The following is a 12,749-nucleotide window of genomic DNA, read 5'->3' as shown; positions in this document are numbered from 1 at the left end:
CACTATTTTTGCATGTAATTCTATATCCTATTTTAGTTTTTGTTAGATCTTCAATTTTAAATTGAAATGGTTAACAAAGCAATTTGAACTATTTTCAAATAAATTATTTTAACAGTTGCGAAATGTCTATACTTAATACTCTATATTTTCTGGTTGATTATCTTAAGAAAATTACAACTAATTGTATTTAATGCTTTTTGTTTTTTAGCTTCGGTACCAGAAATGTTTAGTAGCCAGACCTCCTCCTCCAAGGATGTGCTCTTCTGGTCCTCCAACAGACTCTGTGACAAGACGTGTCACAACCAGTGTAAAACGTGGAGTTTTGTCTCTCATTGACACTTTAAAACAAAAGCGACCAATATCTGAATCACCATGAAGAGGATTGAAAAGATCCCTTTAGACGTTAGTCTAGAAATAACTGAGAGGACACAACATGATCCGTGCAGATGTTGAGCCTTCAAGTTATATATGCTGATCCTCTTGTCTTCAACATATATTGTTTCATGTTAAAATTAATGTAAGACGAGCATGTTGTCTCATTCCTCATCATGACATTTTGGGAGGCGCATGAATAACTTTCTGCTATCAACGTTTGAATTCACTAACCAGTGGAAGGTATCTGGAATTTCTGTACACCCTGGATTAAACGATGCCCAAGCAGTTTATCTCATTGTCATTCAGGCTGGAATTCTCACAATCAACCTTACACCAGAAGTATTTACTAGTGCACTTATTCTGTCACTAACACTGGTGTATCATAGTGGTGTTTAGACTATAATAGAACTGTTCCTTTCAGTCAGTAGTATCCTTTTGGCCATTGCAGTTGTGTGATCCTGTGTCCTGACTTATAAGGTGATCAAAAATTATCCCTTGTTGCTCTGCTGTTTGCTGTCAATGAAGGAAGTACCAATTAAAACAACTTAAACTAATGTTGAAACATAGAGGTGTGCAGCTCACCCGTTTTGTCAGCTTTCATAAGCTCATTTCATAATCATTGTCCTAGCCACAAGCTGTACATTTTCCCTGTAACATAGAACAATATTTAGCCATAAGCCATAAAAGTTTATTATGTCCTATGAATATTTTTTTAGAAAACAGAAAAGGTTTACTAATTAATCTTTAGTTATTGTATCAGCTTTTAATCACTTAAAACTTCACAGTTTTAATAATCAGAAGCCATTTGTAGAAAATATTCTTTGCTGCTTGGGCCATTTATTGATGAAATCTGCATCATTGCTTTATGCAGTGTAATTTGGAAATATGCCAAGAATACCTGGGAGTATTTCAACTTGTCAGACTGTTGGCTATTTGTGTTAAATACCATGTTTGTTTTTGCCTAGCTGTACTGGGTAATAAAGATGTCAGTAGTTTTCTTCAGCTTTAAGATGATGGAGTGAAAGAAGTAGGCATGTACAAAATATCTTAATAGAATTATGAATTAAATCCTTTTTAGAGCATTTAGCTCCTAGAATAAGGCAAATTGGAAAACCTATGTGTCAACTACCCTAATAAATATCCTGCTAAATCTTTCAAAAGTTCAACAAACACATTTGAGGTATTTGTTTATCGAAGCAAAGTAAGTTTAATTTCTTAAATAACAGTCAATTGTAATGTAAGTATTGTCACCAAATTGCTAGTTCAAATTTCTATTAGCATTTTTTAATGTCACATGGAGAAAGGTTTGAGTTCAGGTCTGAAGATAAATGAGGTTTTAAAAAAATACAGGACAAAGAAAGCGATATATTTCTATCATAATTCAACTGGTGAACTAGAGGTGTGTGAGATGAATCAGAGCAGATAGATCTCAGCTGAGCTGAAAGCTATGGATAATATCACATCCAGTTTATGAAGAATATTGAAGTATTGCTAATGTGGAATTCAGAGGCATCAGCAATGGAGTAGGGATGGGGCGGGCGCGGAGTTGAAATTTCTTAAAATTGTGAGTGAAAATATACACAATAAATAATTGACCTGGAGAATGAACCCGAAAGGATAATACAAATATCACTTTACAATCATGTTCCTTTCAGGCTGGCAACAGGTATTAGTAGGGTTTTTGTCATGCTTTCCAATAAATCCCAGTCTCACTTCCTGTTTTAACTGCACCAAAAGGTTTTGTTTGGCTTCAAAATCAGTTAATTTTAATGTTTACTTTCTCTAGTTTCATATTGCATTTGAACACAATGTAAATATTTCAGTGTTTTCCATAGGTTTAGAAAAAAAAACAATCATATTGTGAACTCCTGTTTTAAAATTCTACTTGGGAAGAAAGTGGTGTCACAGGTCCAGTGGTAATTGTTTTAATTATAAGGTTTTCAAGCTGCAGATATGCAAATTGAAACTGCATTATTTGCAAATAGAGGCACATTGTGTGTTACATCAAGGTCACAAACGTGTGTGCAGTGCTTTTACAGAATATTTATAACTAATGCACAATGCAGCAAAACCAGATCTGTGATTGAAAAGAAAATCAGGCTGGATTTGACCAAATGGTATGTTTTTGGAGGAGTTTTTGTCAGTTTGTTAAACAACCTATTATTTAAACCAGTTGTTTTTGTTGCTATAAATGCAATACTTGTAGAAGAATATCAGTACTTATTTTTATTTTTTTAATGAGTACACAAGCTAGTTGTAACTAGATTATGAATGTTATCTATGCATCCATTATAAGCAGTGGCTTTCTAGACAAATTGCTGTGTCACTGCTGTGCATGCCATATAGCTATTTTAAGCAAAACAGCAAGTAAACTTTTTAAAAAAAAAGGCAAATTCATGAAAATATTTTTTATTTTATTTATTATATTTTATATTGAAATATCTCAATTGAGTTATTTTATGTTCTACTGTCAGTTCTCACATTGTAGCGAATTAATTTCTAAATACTGTCGACTGACATGAAGGTAATTAAACATTCATTGTTCTTATTCTCTCCTTACAATGAGCCAAAGTACTGTTGTGATACAGGAACAAAGCCAGTTTCAAACTGATTTTGTTGATGATAATTGGGGATATTGGAGTGTCAGGAGTTTACCAGATGGGTTGTCATTGATATATCCTTTTGTACTTCCCAACAATACCCCTTTATTTGTTGTTTTAATTACATGAAGAAACTATCAACTGTTTGATTTTTTTTGTGGGGGGGGAGAGGAGAACAGGGATGGGGAGGGTTTTTTGTGCAGGAACCTTGCAGCTTTAAAAATAATTACAGCTGTATGTACATTAACTGATGTTCAATATTCTGGTGTTTATACCTGTCACACATTTAAACATTCTCATTGAAACCAGGTAAATAATGTGGCATGTAGCTGTGGATGTCTCCCTTGAATGTCTTCTGCAGGAGCTAAGATTCTTTCATCAACTTGGCCTTTGCAGATAATTTTAGTCAATCTGCTTAGAGATATTAATTACACACCTCTGAAGTAGGTGTGACTTGAAACAGGATCTCCAGGTCCAGACCTAGGGACACTACCACTGCACCACAAGAACTAAACTGTTTGCATTTGTAAACCTTGCTCATGAGGCAAATTCATGTATATATTAATATCAACAATATAAGGATCATTTCACCAATTCTTACCCCTCACCAGAAACACTACTTCAGCAAGAGTGGGGCACAGAATTAGTTCTTGTGTCCAGTCTTGTCTCCCCAGAAGCAGGTCTTACTCGAGTGCAAGGTGGCCAATTTTGCCTCATGGTCAAAATATATGATTGGCAGTGCATTCTTAAATTGAATCAGTGTTTTGAAACACATATTTGATAGTTTTATTTATGTCACTTAGCAGATTGCCAGGGATCAGTCTTGGACCACAGAGTTCAAAGTATTCCTCTTGTAGTTGCACTGTGGTCAGTAGTAGCAATTGTCTTAAAATTATAGACTCGCAACCTACCTGGGTCTGGTTTTCTAAGATCAAACAGTTGCTGTACATACAAGCCGAGACACATTTAAAACCATTGCTGCTTGGACTTCTCATTTTCTGTTGCACTTAGAAGGAGAATTGACGGTCTTGCCTTAATAAACAAATAGAGGGCATTTCATTGGCAGAGCAGGATGTTCAATCCATTTGCAGATCATTAGATAACCTGTTCTTAAAAACTCAAAAGTCTGGTGAAAACCCATTGAATTGACTTGGTGCTGTATAGTGCACTGTTAATGCACATCATGGTAGACACAGCAAGTGCAACGTAAATTTTTCTTACTCTTCATTTGGAACTCCTTGTTAAAAGTGACTGGCATTCTACATTCCAACAGTTACTATGTGGTTGATATGACCTCTGTTGAAACTGCAGATTTATCTTTGATATCAACAGACCTCTAAACTGTTTCATCTTAAATTGAGTATGTTGCATTGTTAAAATCCTGAGCTGTGTAGCTCAGCAACCACTGAGGCCTCTGATATTTTATCTTTTTATTTTAATCCTCATAATTATGTACACTTATTGCTATGGAAAACGATCTATGTTAGAGCTGTCCAGTGGGCCATTAAGCAGCTGATTTACAGTACAGTAACTGTTCTCTTCTGCTTCCCACTGATTTTACACTTGTAAATGTAATCCATTGTGAGAATAAACTGCATAACCAGTATGTTTAATTCTGCCTCTGATTTTGCTACTGAGCACACAAAACAAAATGTTCACATATTGACAGTTAAAGGCACTTTTTGTTATTTACATGTCTTTCAGGGACTATCTCCTTCCACTCTTGGTCTGCAGCACAAACTGTAATCCGCACATGGAGCCAAACGTAACTTATGGAAAAAATTAAATCTACCACCATTTGCCAGCTTAGATGATGTCCATTTTAAAGAATGATATACCGTGTTATTTACTTCCTTAAGCCTTTTTACATTTCAAAAATAAAGTATAGGTCATTCCAAAACTGACATTAAAAAACATTTTAGTATCAATAAAATATAGAGGTGTTTGAGAATTCATTTTCTTTTTATAAATTAACCTGTTAGATGCTTATATCACACCTCTGGAGCAGGTGGGATTTGTGCCCAAACCACCTGGCTCAGAAGTAGTGACACTACCATCCCCCCTTCCCAGGGAAACGACCTTGTCTAGTTACTCTGTCCATGCCCCTCATGATTTTATAAACCTCTATAAGGTCACCCCTCAGCCTCCAATGCTGCAGGGAAAATAGCCCTGGCCTATTCAGCCTCTCGCTATAGCTCAAACCCTCCAATACCCTGGCAACATCCTTTTCTGAACCCTTTCAAGGTCTCTAAATCTTTTCTGAACCCTTTAAAGTTTCACAACATCCTTCCTAAAGCAGGGAGACCAGAATTGCATGCAGTATTCCAAGTGTCTTTACTAATGTCCAGTGTAGCCGCAACATGACCTGCCACCCCATGTACTCAATACACTGACCACCATTAAAGTCTTGTTCATCCCAAACACCTGTTTAATGAAGGCCTACTCAATTCTTATCTGCTAACTTTACAAAAGACTATCATGACTCACCAGTGAATTGTTTACACTGCTACATAAGTGAATGTCACATCCTCCATTATCAATATGCACCTAGGAAATGGTAATTCAGTCTGTTCTTGTACATCTTTATTAGGTGCTTTTAGAGCAACAATTTGTAAATTGCTGTAAACAGATCATCTACCTGGATGGATATTACCTATTGTGGCAAGGAAGAAAAAAAATCTTTAATGTTTAAAAAAGGGTATCTGGTATTCCAACAGGTGCAGGCCACTCAGTCCAATCTGCTTGTTAAAGAGTCATACTTTTGCAAAGATTGTACAAGGTGTGAGTGAGGTCAGGGCACTTGAAGCAAGCAATCAGCATCACCTAGAGGAGATGGGAAGAAAGGCACCTCTCTGTGACAGGCTGTCAGGTAGGCCTAGATTGATTGAAAATACAAATGATAGCTCACACTGAAATAAGTATTGTAAGCCATAGAGACATGGTTGCAGGATAGCACAAATTGAGTTCTGAACACTGAGTTGTGTTTGACATTCGAGAAGAATATGAACCTAGGCAGAGACAGAGGTGTGACATTGCTAATCAAGGATACCATTTGTGTAATAGTTAGAAATGATCTTGGTTAGGGTAGAATTGTTTTGGGTGGAGTTGAGGGTGGAATAGTCACTAGCAGGAGTGATCTACAGGCTACCTAACTAGCCCCAATATGGAACAAAGTATGCAAGAAGAAATATTAAGTGTTGGTGATAAAGGGGCAGCAATAATTACGGGTGACTTTAATCTACTAGTAAACTGAAAAAATGAGATTGACATTGGTAGCCTTGATGGGAATTTCATAAAATGCTTAGAGAGCATTATATTTAACTTGGTATTGTGCAATATGACAGGATTTAAATGATTACTGAGTAGCATATTATTGAATTTTACATTCGCTTTGAGAGTGTGCAGGTTGGACCTCAGACTTGTATTTTAAACAGAAGTAAGGGCAATATGTGAGCATGAAAGCTGATGTGAACTAACAAAGACCAGTAGCAATTCAGTGGCAGACATTTGGTAGATCAGATGATTGATTCAGAATAGAAAAAATGACAAAGAATATCTAAAAGCTTAATCAGGAGGAAGAAATTAAGAGTATGAGGGGAAACTAGTAAGTGTTTCTATAAGTTTAAAAAGGAAAAGTAAATTTACAATTCATCCTCTTGAGAGAGAATAGTTACTAATTCATGATTTTTAAAAAAAATGGATGAAATAAGTAAATAGTTTGTTTCTGTCAATCATGAAAATGGCACTAAGCACTCTTGGAGCTGCAGACTAACAAGTCTCCAGGTCCAGATGGATTTCATTCAAGCGCCTTAAAAGAACTTTCCAATCAGGTAATAGGTATTAATTTTTCAAACTTCCTTAGATTCATAAAATGTTCCATTGGACTAAAACGTAGTTGCTATAACCCCTCAGTCCAAGAAGGAAGGGGGCAGGAAACAGTTGAGTAGGCTGGATGTCTGTCATGGGGACACTATTCAAATTGATCATTAATGGGTTTACAGCTGTGCACTTCAAGGTAATCAGGGTCAGCTTAGTTTAATCAAAATCATGATTAACAGAGGAACCTCGACGAACTGAAGGATACGTGCAGGGAGTACTTCATTCGGTTAATCGAATTCCAGGTAATTGGATGCCGGATAACATAGTTTAGCCAAGCATCGGGACCTTGCGATCTTGCCGTATAATCCGATATTCCAATAATTGAATGCCAGATAATCGAGGTTCCTCTGTATTGGAGTTTGTTTAAGGAGTAACGTGTTTGGGATAATGGAAAGTCTACAGACTTACTGTACTTTTATTTCCAGAAGGCATTTGATAAGGTTGCACATCAAAGGTTGTTCCAAGATAAATGCTGATAGTGCAGGGTATCGTAATACAATGGAGAGAAGATTGGCTGGCTTACAGAATACATGCATAAATGAGTTTTGATCGGCAGGATGTAATGGGTGGAGTTCCACAGGATTAAATTAGATGGGAGCGAAGGTATAGTAGCAAAATTTGCAGATGGCACCAAAACCGGTAGAAAAATATGTTGTAACAAAAGTATAAGGAGATTACAAATAAATATAAATAGTTCGATTGGGCAAAAGTCAGACAGATGGTATAGAATAGGAAAATATGAAGTTCAGTTTCGCAGCAAGAGTGAAAAAGCACAGTAATATTTAAATGGAGAATGACTGCAGAATTCTGTGATGCAGAGGTATTCTAAGGCCTGAGTCTTCATATGCAGTGAGGTCCCATCTTGAATGCAATGTGCAGTTATGGTTTTCCCATTCAAAGAAGCAAGCAAATACAAAGGAGGGAGTTCAGAGGAAGTTTGCCAATTTGACATCTGGAATGAATAGGTTGTCTGATCAGGGTAGGTTGGGCCTGTTTCCACAAGTTTAGAAGATTGAGAGGTGATTTGAATTCAGTATAAAATCCAAAAGAGATTTTGACAAGGTATACATGGAAAGGATGTTTCCTCTTTGATTATTTGATTTTTTTTTTTGATTACATTACAGTGTGGAAACAGGCCCTTCGGCCCAACAAGTCCACACAGACCCGCCGAAGCGAAACCCACCCATACCCCTACATTTACCCCTTTACCTAACACTACGGGCAATTTAGCATGGCCAATTCACCTGACCCTGCACATCTTTGGACTGTGGGAGGAAACCGGAGCACCCGGAGGAAACCCACGCAGACACGGGGAGAACGTGCAAACTCCACACAGTCAGTCGCCTGAGTCAGGAATTGAACCCGGGTCTCAGGCGCTGTGAGGCAGCAGTGCTAACCACTGTGCCACCGTGCCGCCCACAGTAATATTTGGGTAATCTTGTGGGTCAGTTCAGAAATAGGGGGCAACATTTTAACAGTAAGCTTCACTCTTAGGTTTTTCTTAGGAGAGGTTTTTCTTCCCTAAGCATTGAGAGAGTTTAGAATTCTCTACCTCCGAAAGCAATGTAGATGATTCATTATATATTTCTAAAGCACTAGTCGATGAATCCCTTGCCTAACAAAAATCTAAGGTTACCAGATATAGACGGCACAGGGACTTCGAAAAACAAACTGATCAGTTGTGATCTCATTGAAAAGCAGAGCAGGCTGAAGAGGATGAACGATCTACTTCTGCTCACATGTAATGTCATTGGACAAGTAACGAAGAGACCCAGGCTATTGTTCTAGCAACCAGTGGTTCACATCATGCTGAGGAAGAATTTAAACTGATTTTTTAAAAAATCTGGAATTAAAACCTATTCTTAGGAATAGTGACCATGAAACACTTTTCTGATTCACTGATGCCCTTTGGGGGGGTGGGGGGGGGGACCTTTATAAGTGACAACAAATTCATAATAATGCACTCTCAATTGTCCTCTGAAATGGCTAAGCAAGCAACTGAGTTCCAAGACAATTAGGGATGGCCAGCAAATTCTAGCCTTGTGTCATCAATGCTGACATCCCATGGAGAATAAAGAGAAAGGTGTGTCCTACTCTTTTACTGTGGTACTGCAAGGTTTTCTCCAAATACTTATCCAATCTTTTGTGAAAAAGTATTATTGTACATGCTTCCATGACCCTTTTGGCAATGCATTCCATTTCAGAACTTTCCAAGGTTCTTTTGTTTTCCATCTGGATTTTTCTGGTTCTTGTGTCTTACATCTTACCTTACTGACATTTCCACCATGAGTAACAATTTTTCTACTTATTCATTTTTCACTCCATCACAATTCTATATCAACAACTCAATGAAATATCCCTTTAACTACTCTTCTTAAAGTAAATAATTCCAATCTCCCCAGTGTTTCCTACCAATGTTTTGTAAAAGTCTATCATAATTTTTTTGTTTTGTACTGTCAACTGTCACTATTTATAAAGCCAACAACATGTCTTTTTAACAGCTTTCGAAATTGTACTACCATTTTCAAAACTTACATTCATACACCTGAAAGTCTCTCTGCATGCCTAGAAAAATATATAGTAGTATTGCCTCTCCTTTGTCTCCCTAACAAAATGAATAATTTCACTGTCTCTGCATTAAATGTCATCTTCCACTCCACTCCCCATTTCAGCAGCATATGTTCTCCTGAAGTCTGTTTAATACCTTTCTCATTTTTACTGAACTTTATAGTTTTGCAACATCTACAAACTTTAAAATTATTTGCTGTTCAAATCCATGCCATTAATATGCAATTAAAATAGTGGTCCCAATATGGCCACAAGGGAAGACCAGCACACTGGCTCACTGACCTTTCACACCCATATCCAGTTCTAAAATTCAACAATTCATAACTACTCCCAACTTTTTGTTCCTTAGTCAATTTTTTTACCCATGCAGCCACTGAGCCATGAATCCCATACACCTTTAAATCTCATGAATTTTAATGTCTTTGTATAGTATATTGGAGTTACTTAGGAGCAAGACTGATAAGTTCCACTGGCTTATGCAAGATTTTCCCTGCCCATCCAATCTCACCAAATCCAATTTCTGCCCAAAATCCACCAAGGTTATTGATTTCAGCAGTGCCTGTTGTGGTCAAGATGACTTAGATAATGTTTCGTGAGTTAGCTGGATTACAGTTGGGAGTGCTGCAAGTCTTGAGGAAAGATTAGGAAGGTTCCTATACCTGATTATTACACAGATGTTTTTTCAAGTGCGTCCACAGGTGTTGGGTCAAGATCGGAATCCAGAGTTTTGCTACTGTGTACAAACTCCCCCAGAAAATTTGTGGCCACCAGCATCTCCCCTGACTTTCGAGTGGCTCAGTAGTTAGCACTGCTGCCTTACAGCATCCGGGACCTAGGTTCGATTCCAGCCCTGTGCAACTGTCCGTGTGAAGTTTGCACATTCTCCCTGTGTCTCCCACAATCCAAAGATATGCACGTTAGGTGAATTGGCCCTGCTAAATTGCCCATAGTGTTCAGGGATGTGTAAGTTAAGTGAATTAGTCAGGGGTAAATGTAGTGTAATAGGGTAGGGGAATGGGTCTGGATGGGTTACCCTTCAGAGGGTTGATGTGGACTTGTTGTGCTAATTGGCCTGTTTCCACACTGTTCGGATTCTATGACTCTTCTCCAGCTTGGTGCCACGCTACAGCTGTATTTCAAGAAGGAATGTAACTGAATACCTTGGAAGTAGGGCTTTTACTGACCATTTCTGCAAGGTCTCTTTAGGGATAGTATCTTTACCTGCCTGAAACAGGCTCATCGGCATCATATTGGCCAATGGTTAGGGGAAGGTAAATTAAATCAATAAGTTACAAGATTCACTTCTGGTTTTAAACTGTTTAATAATTCCAGCTGACACTGCAATCAGAACAGAAAAGAAACAGGAAAACACCTAACAAAAACTGTCCTTTTGAAATCATTAACTGGCATGAGAATAATTCATAAATACAGATGGGAAAAATTGATGGCTCCCTCATGACTCAGCCAATCAAAGAGGTGCGTGCTCTCATCAGGACATCACAGTTGCTTTAAAGTAAATTGTTAATTTGAGGGGTTTTTGGATTTGCTAAAATTTATTTAATGTATTGAAAGCCATCTGTATGGAACAGAAAGCAGCATTTGCAAGGTGTTTATTGTATGGAATCAAATATGTGTAGTCCGTAATTTTCCAATCAACAAACTAATGATCAGTTGATCAGAGTATAAATTCCCAGTGTGCTTCCTACAGGTTAGAGATGAAGGTGCATGGAAGTGAGTTTTTTTATGCAAAGAACCTTTCTGCATTCTTCCTGAAATAGATGTTAGTTGGAAGTGGTAACCCTTCTAACTCCCAATGCTACTGCTCCTCTGTTCAGTTCTTTCCACGTCCAATGCATCCATTTGGAGCTTTAATACAAAAAAAACTGACGAGTTCAAGATGTCCATTAATTTCATTGGGAAAGTAGGTGCTGTTCAACCAAACCTGTTTTCAGTCTCTACAGACAGGTGTATATGCTTAGCAATTGGAAATATTTGATGGAACACAGAAAATCATGGCTTCAAATCTTTTTAATGAGCACAGAGAACATCCTGCCTTCAAGTCCTTTTTGCTGCACATACAGCACATTGTTGCTTCAATTCTTGCTTCTTCATGCTTCCAGGAACGACCTTTATACCTATAATTTATAAATTTCATTTATTGAATTTGAAGTTGAAAAGCATTGTCAAATACTGACTAATATCATGTATTGTGATGCAGAATCCACTTATGGTATCTCAATTTACTACTGAACCGTATTTTGTTAAAAGTTTAAAGAAATAAAAACTACAAAGGAGGGTAAATTTGTTACAATTTAATTGTGTACAGTGTTACATTTACAAAGAATATATATAAAGTGCAAATCTGTTAAAGGTATAAGACTAATAATGAACGTGCAGCATTCTAATTGGAGATTACAGGCAGAATTGTATTCATTGTGTGTGCTGCATAAATGGCACCATGTAGTTTATACTTTTCTGTGCATTTAAAAAAAACAAGCTTACTCATCAGAATATCAGAACTTCATTATAATACTTTCTATACATCATGTAAGGGGTTTGAAAATAAAATTGACATTGCACGGGCACAGTGATATGACAGGATAACAGCCTTATTGTAATAAATTATTTTTAACAAAATAAAACATGGCCACAAAAGTATATTCACAGGGGTCAGGGACCATAACTTGAGTATTAATGAAATATGAGCTCTGAACATTTGACATTACACAAATGCTTTGGGAATGAAAAGTTGCCACCTTTTTTGGTTACTCATTCATACAATACCAAGGACAGATGATTGTGCCGGAAGTGCTAGGAAAGGTAGATTTGTGTATGCATACAGTGCTCTTAAAATTACAGCAGCTAACAAAATAATTATTTTGTCCCAGAGCAAAATTGACATAAGTGCTAAAATTGCAACTATTGGGGAAAATAGAATGCTGCTTTATACTTAGGGTAAAATAGATCTGTCATGGTGCATACTGTCATACTGTACTGAAAACTTCACAAATTTGAACAAAAGATATTCAACCATTTTAATTTAAAAGATCCCTAAGATATCTCCCATTTCAATGCACTAAGAATATGCTCATTGAGTTTATATACAATGTTGTCCTCTAGTGATCCATATTACTGAATGTAATTAGGTGAAGATTGAAAGACCAATTTACTTTTAATAATATTTCACATGCCATTTATATAAAAATCTCTACGTTCAAAGTAAATAATAGAAATTTCTCCTCTGCAATTTTTGAATATTTTTCCTATCATGAACAGTACTGGCAATGTCACTTTTCTGTTTCTGAATTCTTGTATCCACCACAAGCT

General features: G+C 36.9%; 1 protein-coding gene across 8 annotated transcripts in view; it reads left to right on the top strand.

Annotated features, from left to right (window-relative positions):
* Positions 1-4,588, top strand: part of LOC122550905 (amyloid beta precursor protein binding family B member 2b) — a 266,027-nt gene extending 261,439 nt beyond the window's left edge. For all 8 annotated transcript variants that reach the window (XM_087987615.1, XM_087987610.1, XM_087987600.1 and 5 more), the window contains one exon: positions 209-4,588. In XM_087987615.1, the coding sequence (XP_087843741.1) occupies positions 209-376 (168 nt within the window). In that variant the 3' untranslated portion in view covers positions 377-4,588. The remainder of the gene's footprint in view (positions 1-208) is intronic.
* Positions 4,589-12,749: the final 8,161 nt, after the last annotated feature.

The sequence above is a fragment of the Chiloscyllium plagiosum genome, unplaced genomic scaffold (assembly GCF_037043375.1).
Source record: "Chiloscyllium plagiosum isolate Xiang-an unplaced genomic scaffold, Cpla_swu_hap1 HiC_scaffold_1, whole genome shotgun sequence".
Taxonomy (NCBI): Eukaryota; Metazoa; Chordata; class Chondrichthyes; order Orectolobiformes; family Hemiscylliidae; genus Chiloscyllium; species Chiloscyllium plagiosum.
This window is presented reverse-complemented; position numbering and strand designations above follow the sequence as displayed.